Below are 16,134 nucleotides of genomic sequence, written 5' to 3'. Positions count from 1 at the left end.
AAAAAATACTAAAACGATATTCTGCAATACTGACTAACTTTAATATTTGATAACAAATTTCTTGCTAAAAATTTTACACGGAATTAAAGCCACAGACTGTGTTGATCTGTTATGCGCTCGACTGCAAAAACTTTAACTCTATGAAGCGAAAGCAACGAACGATGAGACCAACAGCTTTATGGATCCACATGTACATGAAAACCATAATTAATTGACCACTTTCATAAATGGCTGCCGTACTAATATTCTTTTGTTTAAATTTAAATTAGCCTCAGTGGCCTCGCTTGATATATTGTTTTCTTTTGAATTTTGTATTGGAGAACGAGGCTAGAAAGGCTAATTTAAATTTAAACAAAAGAATATTAATCCGGCAGCCATTTATGAAAGTGGTCTATTGCACGTAGTAAATGATAGAACCCATCCGTACTTTCCTAAAGGAAAAGAATTGTCTTCAACAAAGATTTTAATGAATAATGAAAAGTGAAGCATTTATTGGAACATTTCCCATAACGCAGTTGGGCCTCATTGATAATGGATCAAGACTTAAAGGTGTCAGCGTTGTAGCGATTGTACAGCGTTGTAGCGAGTGTACAGTATGTTTCTCAATATTCTCATCACTTAGACCCAGAGGCTGCGCTCTTGTAGATAAATTTCTGTCTACATAAAACCTAGTGTAATTGTTTGAATTCTGAACTAGAAACTCACGTGAGACGGAAAATGTAAGATAATCACACAGTATAATTTATGTTGTATTCGACATCAATCAGGGCCGCCAATAGTCATGTTCAACACCACCACAGAATAAAGTGATCTGAATCGAGAATGTTGTTAGAATGGTTCGTCGGCGTAATAGCAGCAAAATAACATAAAGCCACTATATTAGGCCGGTTTGATCTATCTCCCAGTGTCATCCTATAAGATTTCTTGTGCTATAGTCTTTACTGCTGTATGCCATGGCTAAAAGAAAATTTGTTATACTCTGCAACCTCGTTTCAAGAGCACCTGTTCGTAAAAACACGTTATTTTTTTTTTCACGGACGATCACCTTTTTTAATTCATTTAACGAACGAAAACTTGAGCCGTTTAATCTAAGCAAAACCAAGTTAACCCAACCATTTCCTTAACTTGCTCTGGTTTTAATTTCTCGATCCGACTGTCGTTACAGACTCATTATCAATGTTTAATTGTACAGGACCATTACCGTAATCTGCATCGTTTTCAATGCGACGTAACTTAATTGCACCACATTTACCCATGTAAAACAGATCAAGATTTTAATTTCGCGTTTTTGAATAACTGATCATCCATTTAAAAGAGATCGATTTTACGAAAGTGCTGAAATATCACTGTTTTCTGAAATTACAGCAGGTGACACAGCGACTCTGTGAGCACTCCTTACCTTCGAATGCGTAAATTTCCGGTCTGTTCCAAAAATATCTCGAGGCGAACATGATTTGTTGGTGAGTAGCTTGGGAGACAGGTTTTCATGAACGGATAATCCACGATTAATGATAAGTCCAAGCATTAGAAGTATCATTAAAATTTTTACCATTTTTTGCCCAAAAAAAAACCTGTTTAAGGTTTTGATTACTTCAAAACAAAGTACAGCACCGACTAAATCTAACGAGTTTTCCAGAGAGGAAATGTTCACAATGAAGACAAAAAGAAGCGAGTATCCAATATCACAGGCGTTAGTTTCAAATAACAATTTCATGTCTCCTTTTTTGTATAAGTCATTGTTTCCTTGACATTTCATAGGATGTTTCGCTAATTTATGCCATTTCTGTCGAGATAAGGATTAAAAACTAACCAATTCGTCTGGCAACTTGAAAGAACTTGCTCATTATCTTTCAGTTTTATGGGAGAGCATTTTGATCAGTCTGAACAAACTTGAGGTTGTCAAAGAGACACGTTTCAAGACAGAAAAAATATGGGGAATGAATCAGTAGGGAAAATAATTACTGTTAACAATAATTGTTTATTGATGTCCTTTGGATAAAGTTACAAGCCCTCAAATAATTATACAATCTCTTTTTAGTTTTCTTTACATTCACTGTATTCCGAAAATTTTAAAGTTGAGATGATCGTTTATCAGCAGCTGATAATTAAAATTTTGACGACAGACAAAGAACGCGTGTTGTTTACCGTCAGCTTGCTAATTTTCTTGATCATGACAAAACTATCGTATCAAAAAGAACAATGATTTCTTTTAAAAGGGAAATTAATCGTTTATCTCACGATGCGGTTACATGATGGTGACCAAATGGTGAGACAAGCGATTACATTTCTCTTCTAAAGGGCTATTTACTACGACGAATAACCACAACCTATTTTACGACATAACGATTTTTTTTGTTTTGTTTTTTCCTCTGAAAATTACTAAAAAGTTGCTTTGTTTCTCCTCTCTGAAAATTGCAAAATTGTTGTCAGATGTCAAGTTCTTTAAATAGCTTGAAATGAAAAAGATTTCAAAGTAACCACAAGGTTTTATGACCTTTTTAAGATAAGTTTTACCATAATTAACAATTATCAGTTTTCACCAAGGTAAATATCCTCCACTTTCACCGCGGTGGTATATTATTGTTTATCTTATATACCAAACAGACACAAAAGAAATAATTCATTTCAGTTGATATACAAATAGTCTGACGCGCGATATTTTGTCTCACAATTAGATTAAACCAGCCAATCAACGGGCGCGAAAAGCACTATATTTTCACTCGTGCGGTATGTACTCAACAAAAGTACACTATTAATATAATCCACATGGTTAACATGGGGTTGGCAAGCAGGTGCAAGGGGCAAAACTTAATGCTGTTCGCATGAATTGACTCTACAGTTTAGTTAGATAGTAGAAAGGGGGACCTCTATCTTTTTGTTGGAGAAACTCGAAGTTTTCAAAAATAATTTCAGAATATTGAAAGGAAACTTACCAAATTCTTATAAAAAAAGAACGATGATCAGGCGTTATTTCATTGCCTTGTTTTGTTTTGTTTTTTTTCACTGAAAATTACGGAAGAGTCTAAAGATGCCCCATTCTTGGGATAGCTTGAAAGGAAAACTTTGGGGGATTCCAAAGTAACCATATCATGGCTTTAAGACATCTATGCATTCATTTTACATTATAAGCCAAAAATTGGATGTAAACCAACATTGTTCATGGGTTGTGTAAACTGACTGTGCTTGAGACAAAAGTTAATGTTATTACTACCCGTACTTATTGGCCCCATATCCAAGTAAGAAAGTGTAAGGAGGACTTTTTATTTTTGGTTGGAAAAACTCGAAGTTTTTATTTTTAAATTCACAGTAACGAGAGAAAGAAAAAAAAAGAAATTCTTAGGATTACTTGTTACAGGGTTCGTACCCTTTTTTGGACTAAAAATTCAAGGACTTTTCAAGGACTTTTCAAGGACATATTTTTTATTTTTCAAGGACTCCACCAACTGCAAAATAAAAGAATGTTCACCTTATCATAGTAGCGATTGTGCCGAGCTTAAGTCGAGCTAAAAGTCTATGCCTTTTTTAGTTCATCCACAACATTCGCAATTTTGCACTCAAGGTCTTTGCGAGCTATCTCCTTTTCTTTTGCAGTTCTCCTCAAACTATTTGACTTTGTAATCCACACAAGTTTCCCAGTGTCCTCTGCTTTCTGTGCAAACTCGTCTGCCGATTTAACAAGATTGTCAACATCACTGTCTAAACGCCTTCTTTTCTTTTTAAGTTCGTCAAGTTCATCGACTAGCTCCTTTCGCTTCAGTTCTACACCCTCAGAGGTTTTCTTCCTCTTTTGTTCATCAAGATATGATAAATACTTCTGCCTAGCTCCTGCAGCTGACAAAAGAAGTGGTTTGTTGATTGAAACAGCAAGGACACCTCCCACAGATTGTACATGGTCTTGTACCAGCCTTTGAGCAATGAAGGAGCGCTCTTGGAGGTTCTCGACTTCCAGTTGCTTATTGACTGAGAATCCTCTTTCGACACTGGCCTGGCCATGTGATAATATCAGTAGCTCTGAGACTACTTTCCACAATGATTGGTAGGATCGCTTCTGTCCCATATGAAGATACAGAAAGGAATCAAGTCTAGCATTGTTAGGATCATAGTCTTTGAACTCCGACGGAGAAGAAGAGGGGACTTCCATAATGAATTGTCTAAATAGTTCCAAAAGGGAATCACATTCACCTTCCGGGACTTTCTTGGCATTTTCAAGGGTAGTCAAAACTCTCTTGAATTTTGTGATGGAAACATCATGGTCACTCATCATGTTTCTTGGATCTAAGCAATTTATATTCCTTACAAGGGAATACTGAATTGGTGCTTTGGCAATCAGTTTGCAAACTACTTTCATAAGGAACTCCTTGCATTCCATCTGAAACTGAAGCACTCTTTTCTCTGAAACTGTGGACTTTGCAATCGACTCCTTGATCTTCTTGTCAGCTGTAAACCCCAGGTCAATCTTGGAATGAGAGGCATGAATGCTGGAGTCAGCAGGGTCAAGTTTTGTAAGCTTCAATGGGGTTTTGGCTTCACTGATAACAGTGGTCTTAATAAATCTTCTCATTAATCCCCCAAGCATGCTGTACAGGTCTGTAGCCAGGAAAGGAAGCATAGGCTTGTCGGTTTGATAGAGTGTCAAAAACGGTGTCACTTGCTTGGCTACTGATAGGAAGAAAGCGACTTTTGCAGTCGTAAAGGGATCTGCAACAAACTCTTGTACAGTTTCAAAGGATTTATTCTGTGGCTGTGGAACTTTTCCTGCCCTTGCACTCTGAACATACTTGACAACACTGTCCCACATACTCTGTGTACGTTCTGCAACCAAGACATTCTCCAACCACCTATGTTTGCAGAACTTCAAAGCAAACAGTGAGTTTCCTGTTACTTTGGTGTAGTCCTCTCTCCTTGCCGGACTGTCCTGAAAAAGCCAGTGAAGGCTAGAGAACAACCTGTCTAACTGCCATCCTGATGCCACAGCACCATCCTTGAATGCTCCATGAAGAATGTGTAAACCACAGCTGCCAATGTTCAGCATGTGACTATTATGCTCCCTTTTTGCCTCATCAGTCAGCATACTGTAAAATTTCCAATTAACGTTGGGTCCATCCATTGACAACTAGTATGAGAGAAAACATTCCTTGTAATATTGAAAGGGAAACAGATTATTTAATTTAGTACTTGCATTACGTCCCAGAGTTCGTGTCATTGTCCACCTAGACACGAAGTGAACTAGTCATGGATGCATTGGAATTGTGAAGATTTGCAATGAAAGAGTGTTGATTTATTTAGACCTTAAAGGGCAGAAAACCAAGTAAGGTGTTTCATTTCTATTTAATACAATTTTATCGCTTTTTGGAACATTGGCTAGATTGTGAACGCACAATTTATATTACATGCAATAAATTAGATTAAGTAATCTTGCATCTTTCGCCCTTCTACAGCAAAATAATAACAGACATTGAAAGATTTTCATGTTAAAAAAAATTTAACGCAACTTCTTGTAATTATCGTTCGCCGGCGAACGATGAAATTAAATGCCAGTCATGAAAACAATATAATTGATTCCAATTTGATCACACCTTTTTAATAATGGCAAGACATAGGTCTTTCAAAAGAGTGGCAATATGACAAAGAATAATTGAAATTAGGTAATTGTGTGAAGACTAAGTTTGTGCTATTGCCTATTTCGAAATGTCGATAATTGAGGGTAAGAAATAATACAACTTCAAAGAAGCATATCTTGCAAACAATTTCATGGATTACCCAAACATAACGAGAGTTGCATCCTACCTGATAAACTTTTTTGAGAGGAATTCCTTCTATGCCTGAACGAAAATGAGAAAGCATGTCCTCTGCTGTTCCATGCCCCATAAACACTGAGGTATAATAGCGACTTTCAACTTCGTGTTTGTCACGATTCCATGAACGAATGTGAATATCCATTTGCTTTGACTGGCACACGCTATTCAGGCTCTCGTCAAACATAAGTACATAAGCTTCTTCTTTTTTCACAACGTCCTTCAAAAGTTGTTTGAAGTGTGGAGCGAGCCCAAAACAGATCAAGTATGCACATTTCTTTTCTCCGCATGTAAACTGACTCGCGATCCGACTGTCAGGAAACATCGCTTGAAACAATTTGCTCGTACCTTCGCATGATTTATAGGAGTAATGAGACATTATCACCTTCAATGCCCACAAAATTTCTGCTTTCAAAGTCTCATCACGAGTGACAATTCTTTCCATCACCGATGAACCAGATGAACTCGTAGTACTAGACTTTGTGGGGTTGAGCGTGTTGTGTTCGCCACTTTCAGACGAAGCGGATTTTGAAACTTCTTTGGCATCGTCACTTGTAGTTGCTGGTTGTTGAGAAGAAACGCCAAAAAAATCTGGAACGCTTGCTAATGACCTTTTCTGGGATGTCAGTGTTTGATGTTTTTTTCCTTTCAAGTGACTTGTGAGCGCTGACTCTCCCATGCTCGAAATGTCAACATCCTTCATACACACGATGCACCGTGCCTTGTGCTTGTCACCCTTGACTTCTCGAAGCCAATCTTTATACAGTGATTTCTGAAGCCACAAGTTGCTGAAAACACACTTGCCCATTGTTTTAAATCTCTCACTCGTGAAACAAAACGCAAACAATCAACACTAACCCAGACAAGGAAAGCACTCAAAGCACATGGCTTTTCTCAGAAAGAGGGAATAGTACAAAACATTTGATTGGCCCTTGCCATTCGAGACATTCAACCAATCAGAGTGATTAATAGAACCAAGAACAGGACAAATGGATATGGGCGATTGATCGACATGCGGAGTGGCGTTACGATCGTTTGTTATTTGTATCTTACTATTATGTGTTGCTACGTTTGTGCCAGTTGCATATATTTTCAGATAAGGCACTCTAGAATCTAAGTTGGATTAAATTAGCTACAAATTTCAAGGACTTTCCAGCACTGACTACAATTATCAAGGACTTTCAAGGCCTTGAATTTTTATTTTGAGATTCAAGGACTTTCAAGGACTTTCAAGGCGCGTGCGAACCCTGTTGTTACTCGTTTATTTGCAGTGTAGCTTTGTATCTACTTATCACTATCGTGATTTTATATTTTTTGATAGCTCAGTTGTGTTACTCTATATAGCTTTCTGTATTTGTTTTGTCCTGGTAACTAATAATATTAAAATTTATTTCATCACGCACGAGCTTTGTAAAAATTGCAAGTCTCACAATGATTGAAGTCATACGTAAGTGATATGAAACGAAAAGACTCTTGTATTGGTTCATCTTGATCAGTTAGGACATCAGAGGATATCATAGCAACACTGAAGTTTTTTAAGGAGTCTCTTAGAAACACACTAAATTAAGCTTTATATTTTTGTACAACTCAACAATTACGGTCAAACCTGTACTAAGAGGTCAGTTGTCGAAGACAAAAATTGTTTCCCCCTTAATTAATAGCTGTAATCTTCACTTCTATTTAACAGTCACCTCTATCCAGCGGTCACTTCGACGGCCTTTTTGTATTGCCCTCCACCTGTATTAAAAGGTCAATTAAAGCGGAAGAAAAATATTTCAAGCAAAATAAATACATTTTTTATCTCCCGAAAGAAACTAGAATGTTACTAACATTGTTGAACGAGAGGCAAATTTGATCGATTTTTAACATTTGCTCCATTCTGTAGAACCTACCTTTTTATTCTTTTTATTCTTAGTTAGCTTAGCTTTTAATATTTTATACTACACATGATGTAACTGGTATCTATTACAAAGCATTGTTGTAATGATGTAATTAGTATTTATTCCATGCATTTTTGTAATGCGCAGTTGATGATCCCGTCATGGAAACTGTGCATTATAAATTCACAATTTTATTTTTATTATTTTAACCTGTGTTACGAGGTCACCCTGCCATTCCCCGAGGGAGACCGCCTGTACAGGTTTGACCATAATGCGTAGGCCACAAAATGAATGATTCATCTCCCTTACCAATCCTTTCCAATATCACTGAGCGTACAACAAGCGTTGACTAAAACAGGAAATGCCAGGCGTTTTTTCGTTTCTTGCCACCAGTCTCTCTCTCCTTTCGAATTCTGCAGTTAAAAAAGTAGACAAGTTGAATCAGCTTTAGAAAATACTTCCTCGCAACCGGACTCTAAAAGCAGGCGGTTTGGGAAGTCTAAAAACTCAAACCTCAACGATCTTAAGAAAAGCAGCTGGAATTTTTTATTCAGCATTCATTGTTCCTTCCCCTCCTTGTGGAGAGTGGTGAATAGTGAATAGAGATTAGCCTTGGAATGATATTTTGCATTACCAGCAAGATAAAATAATCCCCTTCTCTGGTTTGGCATTATACACGAAAATGATATTTCAAACGCCACGTTGCTCAAATTAACGTTTTTTTCTCCATTCACTCAATATCATATGTCTCAATTAGTGGAGAGACGCTTGTCGGAAATCGTTTCAAATCTCATCAACTACCTTTCATGCTAAGTAAACCAAACGATATGGAACCCTTATTGCGGTCTCTTGAAATCGAGACCATGGAGACAGATCTATTGGACAAAAATCGAAATTAAAGCGCCTGCACTTGAAAACTATATTAATGCACACCTACAGATAAGTAAGACAAAATCTGTCGGAAATCTTCCTGTTTTGAACAAAAAAAAATCTCGAAATTAAACATTCCTTCCTTGCTGGTTGGCCGGATTTACTTTTCTAGAATAGTGCGTTTTTGTTTAATTGGGCTTAGAATAATCGCGAAACTGGTTTTATCTCGAATTAAAAAACAATTTTGCATAATAGAGACAATTTTCTATTTTTGACAGTCCTAGAAGGTGAGACTGAAAATAATCAACCGATTCAGCTGGAAGAACAATACAAGCATCATCAAAGTAAAAGGAAAATTTGTAAAAAATTGAACAGAGTGTGATGTTTGTTCAGTTGGACCAGATATCGGGCTTCGTGTCGAAACAGGAATATATTTTTTTGCATAATGAGTTTCACTGGGTCCGTTTAACATGAAGCACTTTAATAATAGCACGAGTAGAATTCTCGTTTATATCTTTCTGCTTGTTGGGTTTCCGTCAAAAACACCGATCCTAGCGAACGAGGAAGTTTTTCATTCAGACGTATGTTCACCACAAAACCCGGACTGCTATTTTGAACGTTTTTCAAAGCTAAAGTTACCGCGAGTGGATCCGATACAGGCAAGTATGATTTAAGTTTTGTGCACAAATTCTTGTATTTGAAACTATTAAACCATAGGAACCACAAAACAAACCTATAATCTGTTTGATTTTGAAGCAAATATGAACGGTTTTTTTTATGCCGGCCGACCTGTGTGCATTTGCACTTATATTAAGCCAACTGATTCAAAATTGTGAAGAAAATTTACATACATTGATCTGAAAGTCCCAATATAAAGTGGACGGAAGGAATCTTTTCAATCCAATACGGAAATGTTTATTTTGCCCCAATCAGACCCTCCCTGGCGTAATCATATTGCAATTTTTCGTGCATTTTCCCTATACTTTTTCCATTTCTTTTATGATTTCTTCATGAGACTTAAAAAGTTGTAGCGTTAAAAAATTACCCTCAATAAGATAAATGGCGCTGGCGAGGAAGGAGCGAGAGCAGCTCAAAATGAGAAAAATCATTTTTTCAAGAATTTATAGAGCTCGGTGCGTTGGAGGTGCGATGCAATAGAAATTTTTTTCAGACATGCATTACTTAATAATTACTTACAGTGTGTTGCTAAAATCTGACTAATACATACGATCATTTAAGTTACTCAAGGTCGATATCATTCGAGCCGAATTGACTACTTGTAGTTTAATAGCGTTTTTTAAAGCTCGCTTTCAAGGGAACATGCATGAAACTTCCCGAAAGGCTTGGTCTTCACTGCGCTTAGAAGCGAAAACTGTATGGCTGGATAAATCTCTTTAATACAACGTTCGTAATCTTTATAACTTCTAACTAGCGTCGAAGTTGTACTGAAAAGAGCTATCTTGACAGCAAAATTTTCGAGTAGATCTTGAAGAAATACATTAAAATCCATTCCAGGCAGGGTCCTTTGAGTAACGTGGGCACAGACGGGATATTTCATCTTAAAAAAACACACCCATTGTTATTGCAATTAGAACTTAACAATTTACATACATTTCCCATTCAAGGATTTTCCTTCTCAAGTACCTTTGCCGAGCCGTTTTCTGCTGTTTTTTTTTTTTATGATGTATTGCTTGGGTTCATGTTGTTATTTTCCATTCACTCAACTCTGAATTAGAGATGATAGGAAGGTTAAGCTCTCTTTTATGAAAATTCGTGAAATTGGGCACTCAGTAATCAGTGGCTAAGAACTGATCATTAAAATTGGAGGTGATCATCATAGTTTTACACGATTCGCGATTTAATTCTCCCAACCGATGACCCTACATTTCTTTGTTGGTTAACGGAGAATTTGGTATTTGGTCGAGAGAGTGTACATCAAATGATGATTTGTCAGTCCTCAAAGCCTGTCAAATTGATTCTACTCCCCACCATCCCCTCCATCCCCTCCCGCCAAAACAATTTCCATGAAACAAACATGTAGATGGCCTGGGAAGAAGCCTAAATTGAAATATTTACATTTTTTCGATTGTAGGTCGGACACGTTAGAAGACTAAACTTGATTGATGGTGCTGAACATAAAATGACGACAGTCGCTGTACACCCTCCCATATTTGGTAAGTGCATAGGAATACTTTAACGAAACTACATCAGAATTGATCATTTAGCTTCAGCTGAGCCCAGGTCTCTTTTAGGACACCTGCAGTTCCCAACTACACAAAAACCTTTTCGTCCTCCCATAAATACATCTTTCTAATCCTTCAACTCCCATGACATGATCAGAAAATCTCCTTGACGACTGATATACATTTCTCTCAGTTTGAATTTGGAGGTTTATTCAGACAACAGTTACTCCTTGTTAAGTTTGTCTATTCTCCTATACTGTCAGCTTTTATGAGCTTAAAATACCAGGAGAATTAAATTTGCCAATAACTTCAAGAGTTGAAAGCTTGAGGACGCCTACTGGCAAAACATTTGACTGTAGTAATGTGCGTCATGTGTGCGCACCATTGTCGCGTATTTCAACGAGTGAGCTGTTGTTTTTATCTGATGAATAGTTTGTCTCTGAAATTTTGTCATATAAATTTGTCCGATTGATAACAGGATCTCGTGTCGTCCAATTCTGTCTGCAATCATACTCGGGAGTAAAAAAATCGCATTACCGCTTCGCAGCTGTTCGATTTGTTAATATCTCGTATAGTTACAGACCGAATTAGACTCGACCCAGTCCTATTTCCTTTATCAGTCAGTGATAGTGAGTCAGGTGTCCCACAAAGACCATGGTATTTATTTACTTAGCTTCCACCCTTAAACATAGAAATAATAAAATAATATAAGATAATAATGATGATAACAAAGAGGGGTGAGGAACGACACGACAGAGCGAGGCTCAAAATTAAGTGCGCCCAAAAAAAAAAATTAAGTGCGCACAAGAACAGATAACCAGGTTAAGCTCACAATATGCTTTGCTTACCTTTTGTTTAATTTTTAGAAATCCCCAATTTTCTTTCAAATGAAGAGTGTGATCATATAATTGAGTTAGCAAAGAAGGAAGGCCTAGAGACGTCGCAAACAGTCAAGGAAGGAGTCAAACAGGACATGATGGCGCTAGGAAAAAATAACAAAAAAAATTTTGATATTTGGGATCCAAACAAAGATGGACAAATCGACACTGACGAGGTACATTCAGAATTTAAGACAAGTGTTCTAAAATCCAGTAGATTGTAGATGAATGAGACATGTTTTATCATCTACGGGTTTATGTCGAATTAATTTGATGGCCTGCTCCCAGTTGGCTTGTTAGCTCAATTGGTAGAGCGCTGCACTAGTATCGCAGAGGTCAGTGGTTCGAATCCCGTACAGGCCTGAATTTTTTTCAGGTCTGATTTTCACTATTGCTTAAATAGTGCTTTACTGCGAAGGATCGTGCACATATACATATACGTAATGAGACATGTGTTAGTTGTTTTCACGTTCAACTGGTTAAAAATCTCGCTTTTCTGTAGTTCCAGATACAATTAGTTAGAACGATTTTCCAGCAAAATGTTTACAGTTTTCCTCGCCCCTTTCCCTCCCATCTACCTCTTCCAATGTTGCTAATTGCTACGAATTTGGCATAAAACGAATATGCTTTCCTCGCAGATGGAAATTTTGTTTTGTTCTAATTTTTATTTTGTTTTGTTCTAAAACAGATGATCAAAGGTCTGGAAACTAATTTGGACTTCACCCCAGATAAGGAGACTCTGCTCATGATGTAAGGAAATGGAACTAAAACTGGTTTGGTAAACAAACAAATACACAATCAATCAAACAAACAAGATTAACGAAATTGAAAATTGTGGATCATATTAGTTTGAATGTTGTCACAATGTACAATGGCCTATCAGAACAAACGTAGACTGCGCACGCGTGGATGAGGACTCGTTGACGGGCAACTTGCAGGAAATCCGGAATAACATTAGGTTCAGGATTAGGTTCGATTTTTCTTCGGAATGGTTGAATTTAAGGCTGGCGGTTTTCTTTTTTTTTTGTTCTTTGTGTAAAGCAGCAAAAAAAAAAAAAAAAAAAAAAAAAAAAAACTAGCATTTTCCGAATCCTTTCTTGTCTCAATAAAAGGTATGAATCCTTGGGATTGGACAAAAATGATGACGGTGAGTAGTTTTAAAATTACGATTTCGTCACCAAATGTTTCAGCCACCTTATTTAAGGACATTATTTTGAAATGATAATTCATGCTTCGAATAGATTATCACAACCATTTCATGACCTCTCGTCTTCCTCATCATCATACCGACATAGTATATTAGCAGAAGACCACTAAGAGAAGTCAAACAAAGCTGAGGTGAGAGATGAATTACTGAGCACACTAAAGCCAAAGTGATCTCAGCAACCAATCAGAACGAAAGAAGATATAACAAGGAGCCAATGGGAACTCAAAATAAACACATAAGAATGGTCTTACGCATGCGCGAGAGTCGTGAGTGACTTCAGTTTTGCGTCAGATTGGTTGAGAAAATGAGGCGAGTGTTCTAGACCAATCATCGGACGTGGTGAACCAAAACCAATGCTTCTCGGATAACATTTGGGACACTTTTATATTGCGATATCTAACAACGTTATAAGGGACAGTATCCCCCTTAAGACATAGATGACATCTTTGACCTGTCCTGACAAAGGTTTTGAATATCACTAAAGCATTGCAATTTCAGGAAGTATTGACTTCGAGGAATTTAAGCAGAGGGACATTCCTGAGATGGCCAGGTACATAGGAAAAGTGAAGAAAGAAAAACCGCATACAAAAAGTCGACATAGCCGTCAAGCCTGGATTCAGAATTACTCGGGGAATTCTGATAACATCATGGCTTCTTTACAAGACAGGTGGGGCCACCAAATACAGCATGCTGCCTGCCTTTCACCTCTGGGAGCGTCAAACACCTAGTTTCTCTATGGGTTAAGAGTATAGGGTTAAAGAGAGGGTTAAATTGTCAGCCCAGGGATTCATTCTCAAAGACCTCGTCGGCATGCAATGAGGTCTAATCGTTTTTCCCATGACGTAGTCATATGCGAAGTAGAGCGGAACGGACTTGGACGTCCCAGTCTTCCTCAGGAAATAAGGTCGACTAGATAGTCCGTATAATTAATTACGTAAAATTCCCTGAGGCTAGTTAAAATGAACACGTTATGTGTGTGGCCAATGACAATTGAAAAAACCTCCACTCATTCTTTATCTTTTCTTGCGCCTGCTCGCCTTGGAGAGGTCTTTCTCTAAAATTTAACTGTTTTAAAGAGTATAAATATGTATTTTCTTACACACTTATACTGATGGAGATTTCATTGTCCGTAGAGTACAACGACTTACAAATCTTCCCTTGGAACTGATCCTGGCCAGCGAGTATATACAAGTAAGTTCAATTATATAGTTTCGCTAACCCTATGAAAGAGCTTTGGTGTTATTCATTGCTAATACTTATAGGACTTACACTAAGATATGTTTATCTGGGAAAATTTACCCGAAGTGTTTAAAGATGATCTTTTTGTTATGGAAAATGACCATAGAAATTAGTATCTAGAAATTTCCAGAATGCCAAGTCATTCTGTTCTCTGTTTGGCTTCTTGTCTCCTTGTTATTTTTCTACTGTGGCAATGATCATTGATTCTCCATACTCTCCCTTTACATTTCCTACGATACAGGCAAGAAGAAGTTGTTTAAAAGATTTAAAGCATCTTAGTTTGTGATCATTTCCTTATTTCTGATGACCTTAAATGCAGAGGTAACACAGTGGAAATATCAGATGCTAGTCACTCCAAACGTTTCCTGACAGCGTTAAAAAAATTCTTCCTGTTGGTAAAAATGAATAGTAATATCTTGAGATCTGTGCTTTAACAGGTGGTATCATATGGTCCAATGGGCCATTACAACTGTCACCTGGATTCAGACTGGGTCAGACCCAATAAACCATGTTGTCATTATGCGGAAAATGAGCTTGATCATTGTAGAGTTTGCAGGTGAGGTTAACGAGATAGTTATTCAGACACTCATGTAAACGGAGCCCGTCTCTCATCAGCTCTTTTTACTAGCTAGAGGAGGTTGAGTCTGAACGCTGACGTCCCATATGCTTTTTTCCTAAGGTTTCGAACTCTCAAGACGTCCTTGGGACAAAGGACCCGTAATGATTGGGCTCAAATTTTCCAAAAATGAGGGACACCGCAAAAACTAACCAACCCTTTCCCACCCCTCCCTTAAAAACAAAAACAAAAACAAACAAACAAACAAATAAACAGAGGTCATGTTATCTAATACGTGGCTGTGGAAATCCTACGTCGCGCAGAGGAGAAAATTTAAGTCCCTCTTCTTCTCGCAAATTGTTTTGAATGTTTCGCTATTTCCACCAAGGAACCGTATTTTAAAAGTTTTGTTATTTTACGCAGATACGCAACGATACTGTATTTTTTGGAAAACGTCGAGGATGGAGGCGAAACTGCATTCCCTATTGCGGACAACACGACGTTCAACGAAGAGGTAGGATAACAAGTCTGTGTTGCAAAAAGTCATCTCTGATTCCGTCAAAGAGAGATGGGGGTGGCCCTGAGTTGGAAAATAACATCCGCAATAGCGATACGTATAAAAAACGCCAGTGATCCTCGTAGTTAAATTACGGCCCTTCGAGCAAAATCTGTTTTTCGTCCCTAACAAACTATTTAGTAAAAATGTCCTTCTGTTAAAATACACATGCCCACGTTGGATTAATGAATTCAAGGTATTTTGAGCTGCGAGGTCACAACGATGCAAAATAAGCCTAAGAAAATGACCCAAATACTGTGATATGACCCCTTTGTTTGTTTGTTTGTTTTTTTGGTTAAATACCAGATGCGTGCTTGCATTGTAGGAATGGATGCGTGATGCAAACAACGTGTGTAATTTAGCCAAGAACTGCCAAAAGGCAAATGTTGTAGTTAAACCAGAAAAAGGGAAAGCCGTACTATGGTACAACCATCATGTTGACAACTCCACTGGTTGGCTTGGTCCACTTGATCAGTACACTTTTCACGGTGGGTGCGACGTTAAGCGCGGCACCAAATGGATTGCAAACAGCTGGATTAGCGTTGGAGAGGACAGAGATAAAGATATCCTGAACTGGATCGAACTTGCTGAATACGAAGAGGAAAAATCTAACGCAAGGCGTTCAGTAGATTCGGAGAAAGATTCAATCCACGAAGAATTGTGATTGTGTTGCATAAAGTTGGACTGGGACTAAAAAAAAGGCGCTGATAAACATAACATGAAGAGTTGTTACGATTACGTTATTTAGCGAGCACCATTCGCTTTTGCAGAGCCATTAATTGGTTGAACCCAACCGAATTGAATAAATACCACCTTCAAATCAAACAGTAAGGCCTAATTTGCCCAAAGCTTCCAGGTGAAGATATCCTTAACGGATATGGTTGTAAATCGCACATAAATTAAAAGTCTTGCTAAATCAATGTAGAACTTGTTTCGATGGTTAACTAAATAAAATGCTCATTGAATACTT

General features: G+C 37.6%; 3 protein-coding genes across 6 annotated transcripts in view; 1 reads left to right on the top strand and 2 right to left on the bottom strand.

The window, feature by feature from the left end:
• LOC111337659 (transmembrane prolyl 4-hydroxylase) overlaps nucleotides 1–1,659 on the bottom strand; it is a 17,777-nt gene extending 16,118 nt beyond the window's left edge. For both annotated transcript variants that reach the window (XM_088737972.1, XM_088737973.1), the window contains exon 1: nucleotides 1,400–1,659. In XM_088737972.1, the coding sequence (XP_088594098.1) occupies nucleotides 1,400–1,552 (153 nt within the window). In that variant the 5' untranslated portion in view covers nucleotides 1,553–1,659. The remainder of the gene's footprint in view (nucleotides 1–1,399) is intronic.
• The window catches only part of LOC111337667 (transmembrane prolyl 4-hydroxylase), an 18,329-nt gene extending 2,195 nt beyond the window's left edge, over nucleotides 1–16,134 (top strand). For 2 of the 3 annotated variants that reach the window (XM_022944010.2, XM_088737974.1), the window contains 9 exons: nucleotides 10,638–10,719; nucleotides 11,595–11,782; nucleotides 12,295–12,356; nucleotides 12,719–12,753; nucleotides 13,312–13,480; nucleotides 13,947–14,004; nucleotides 14,490–14,608; nucleotides 15,032–15,122; nucleotides 15,490–16,134. In XM_022944010.2, the coding sequence (XP_022799745.1) occupies nucleotides 10,686–10,719; nucleotides 11,595–11,782; nucleotides 12,295–12,356; nucleotides 12,719–12,753; nucleotides 13,312–13,480; nucleotides 13,947–14,004; nucleotides 14,490–14,608; nucleotides 15,032–15,122; nucleotides 15,490–15,828 (1,095 nt within the window). In that variant the 5' untranslated portion in view covers nucleotides 10,638–10,685 and the 3' untranslated portion in view covers nucleotides 15,829–16,134. Of the gene's footprint in view, nucleotides 1–8,855; nucleotides 9,205–10,637; nucleotides 10,720–11,594; nucleotides 11,783–12,294; nucleotides 12,357–12,718; nucleotides 12,754–13,311; nucleotides 13,481–13,946; nucleotides 14,005–14,489; nucleotides 14,609–15,031; nucleotides 15,123–15,489 lie in introns of those variants that run through there. The other variant, XM_022944009.2, reaches the window with a different exon arrangement.
• LOC111324063 (uncharacterized) lies at nucleotides 3,403–8,306 on the bottom strand. The gene is made up of 4 exons (XM_088737971.1): nucleotides 8,189–8,306; nucleotides 7,985–8,088; nucleotides 5,788–7,532; nucleotides 3,403–5,113 (listed from the first exon to the last, which is right to left on the bottom strand). The coding sequence occupies exons 3-4, from the start codon at nucleotides 6,601–6,603 to the stop codon at nucleotides 3,512–3,514; spliced, it is 2,418 nt and encodes an 805-aa protein (XP_088594097.1). The 5' UTR covers nucleotides 6,604–7,532; nucleotides 7,985–8,088; nucleotides 8,189–8,306; the 3' UTR covers nucleotides 3,403–3,511.

Source organism: Stylophora pistillata, chromosome 11 (assembly GCF_964205215.1).
Source record: "Stylophora pistillata chromosome 11, jaStyPist1.2, whole genome shotgun sequence".
In the NCBI taxonomy this organism is placed as follows: Eukaryota; Metazoa; Cnidaria; class Anthozoa; order Scleractinia; family Pocilloporidae; genus Stylophora; species Stylophora pistillata.
Note: the sequence above shows the minus strand (reverse complement) of the source record. Positions and strands in the feature narration are given on the sequence as shown.

Coding starts and splice junctions, on each gene's coding strand:
- LOC111324063 (XM_088737971.1), bottom strand. CDS start 6,603: ATGGGCAAGTGTGTTTTCAGCAACTTGTGGCTTCAGAAATCACTGTAT. Junction 5,114..5,787: donor CTCTCAAAAAAGTTTATCAG/GTAGGATGCAAC, acceptor CTCTCATACTAG/TTGTCAATGGATGGACCCAA.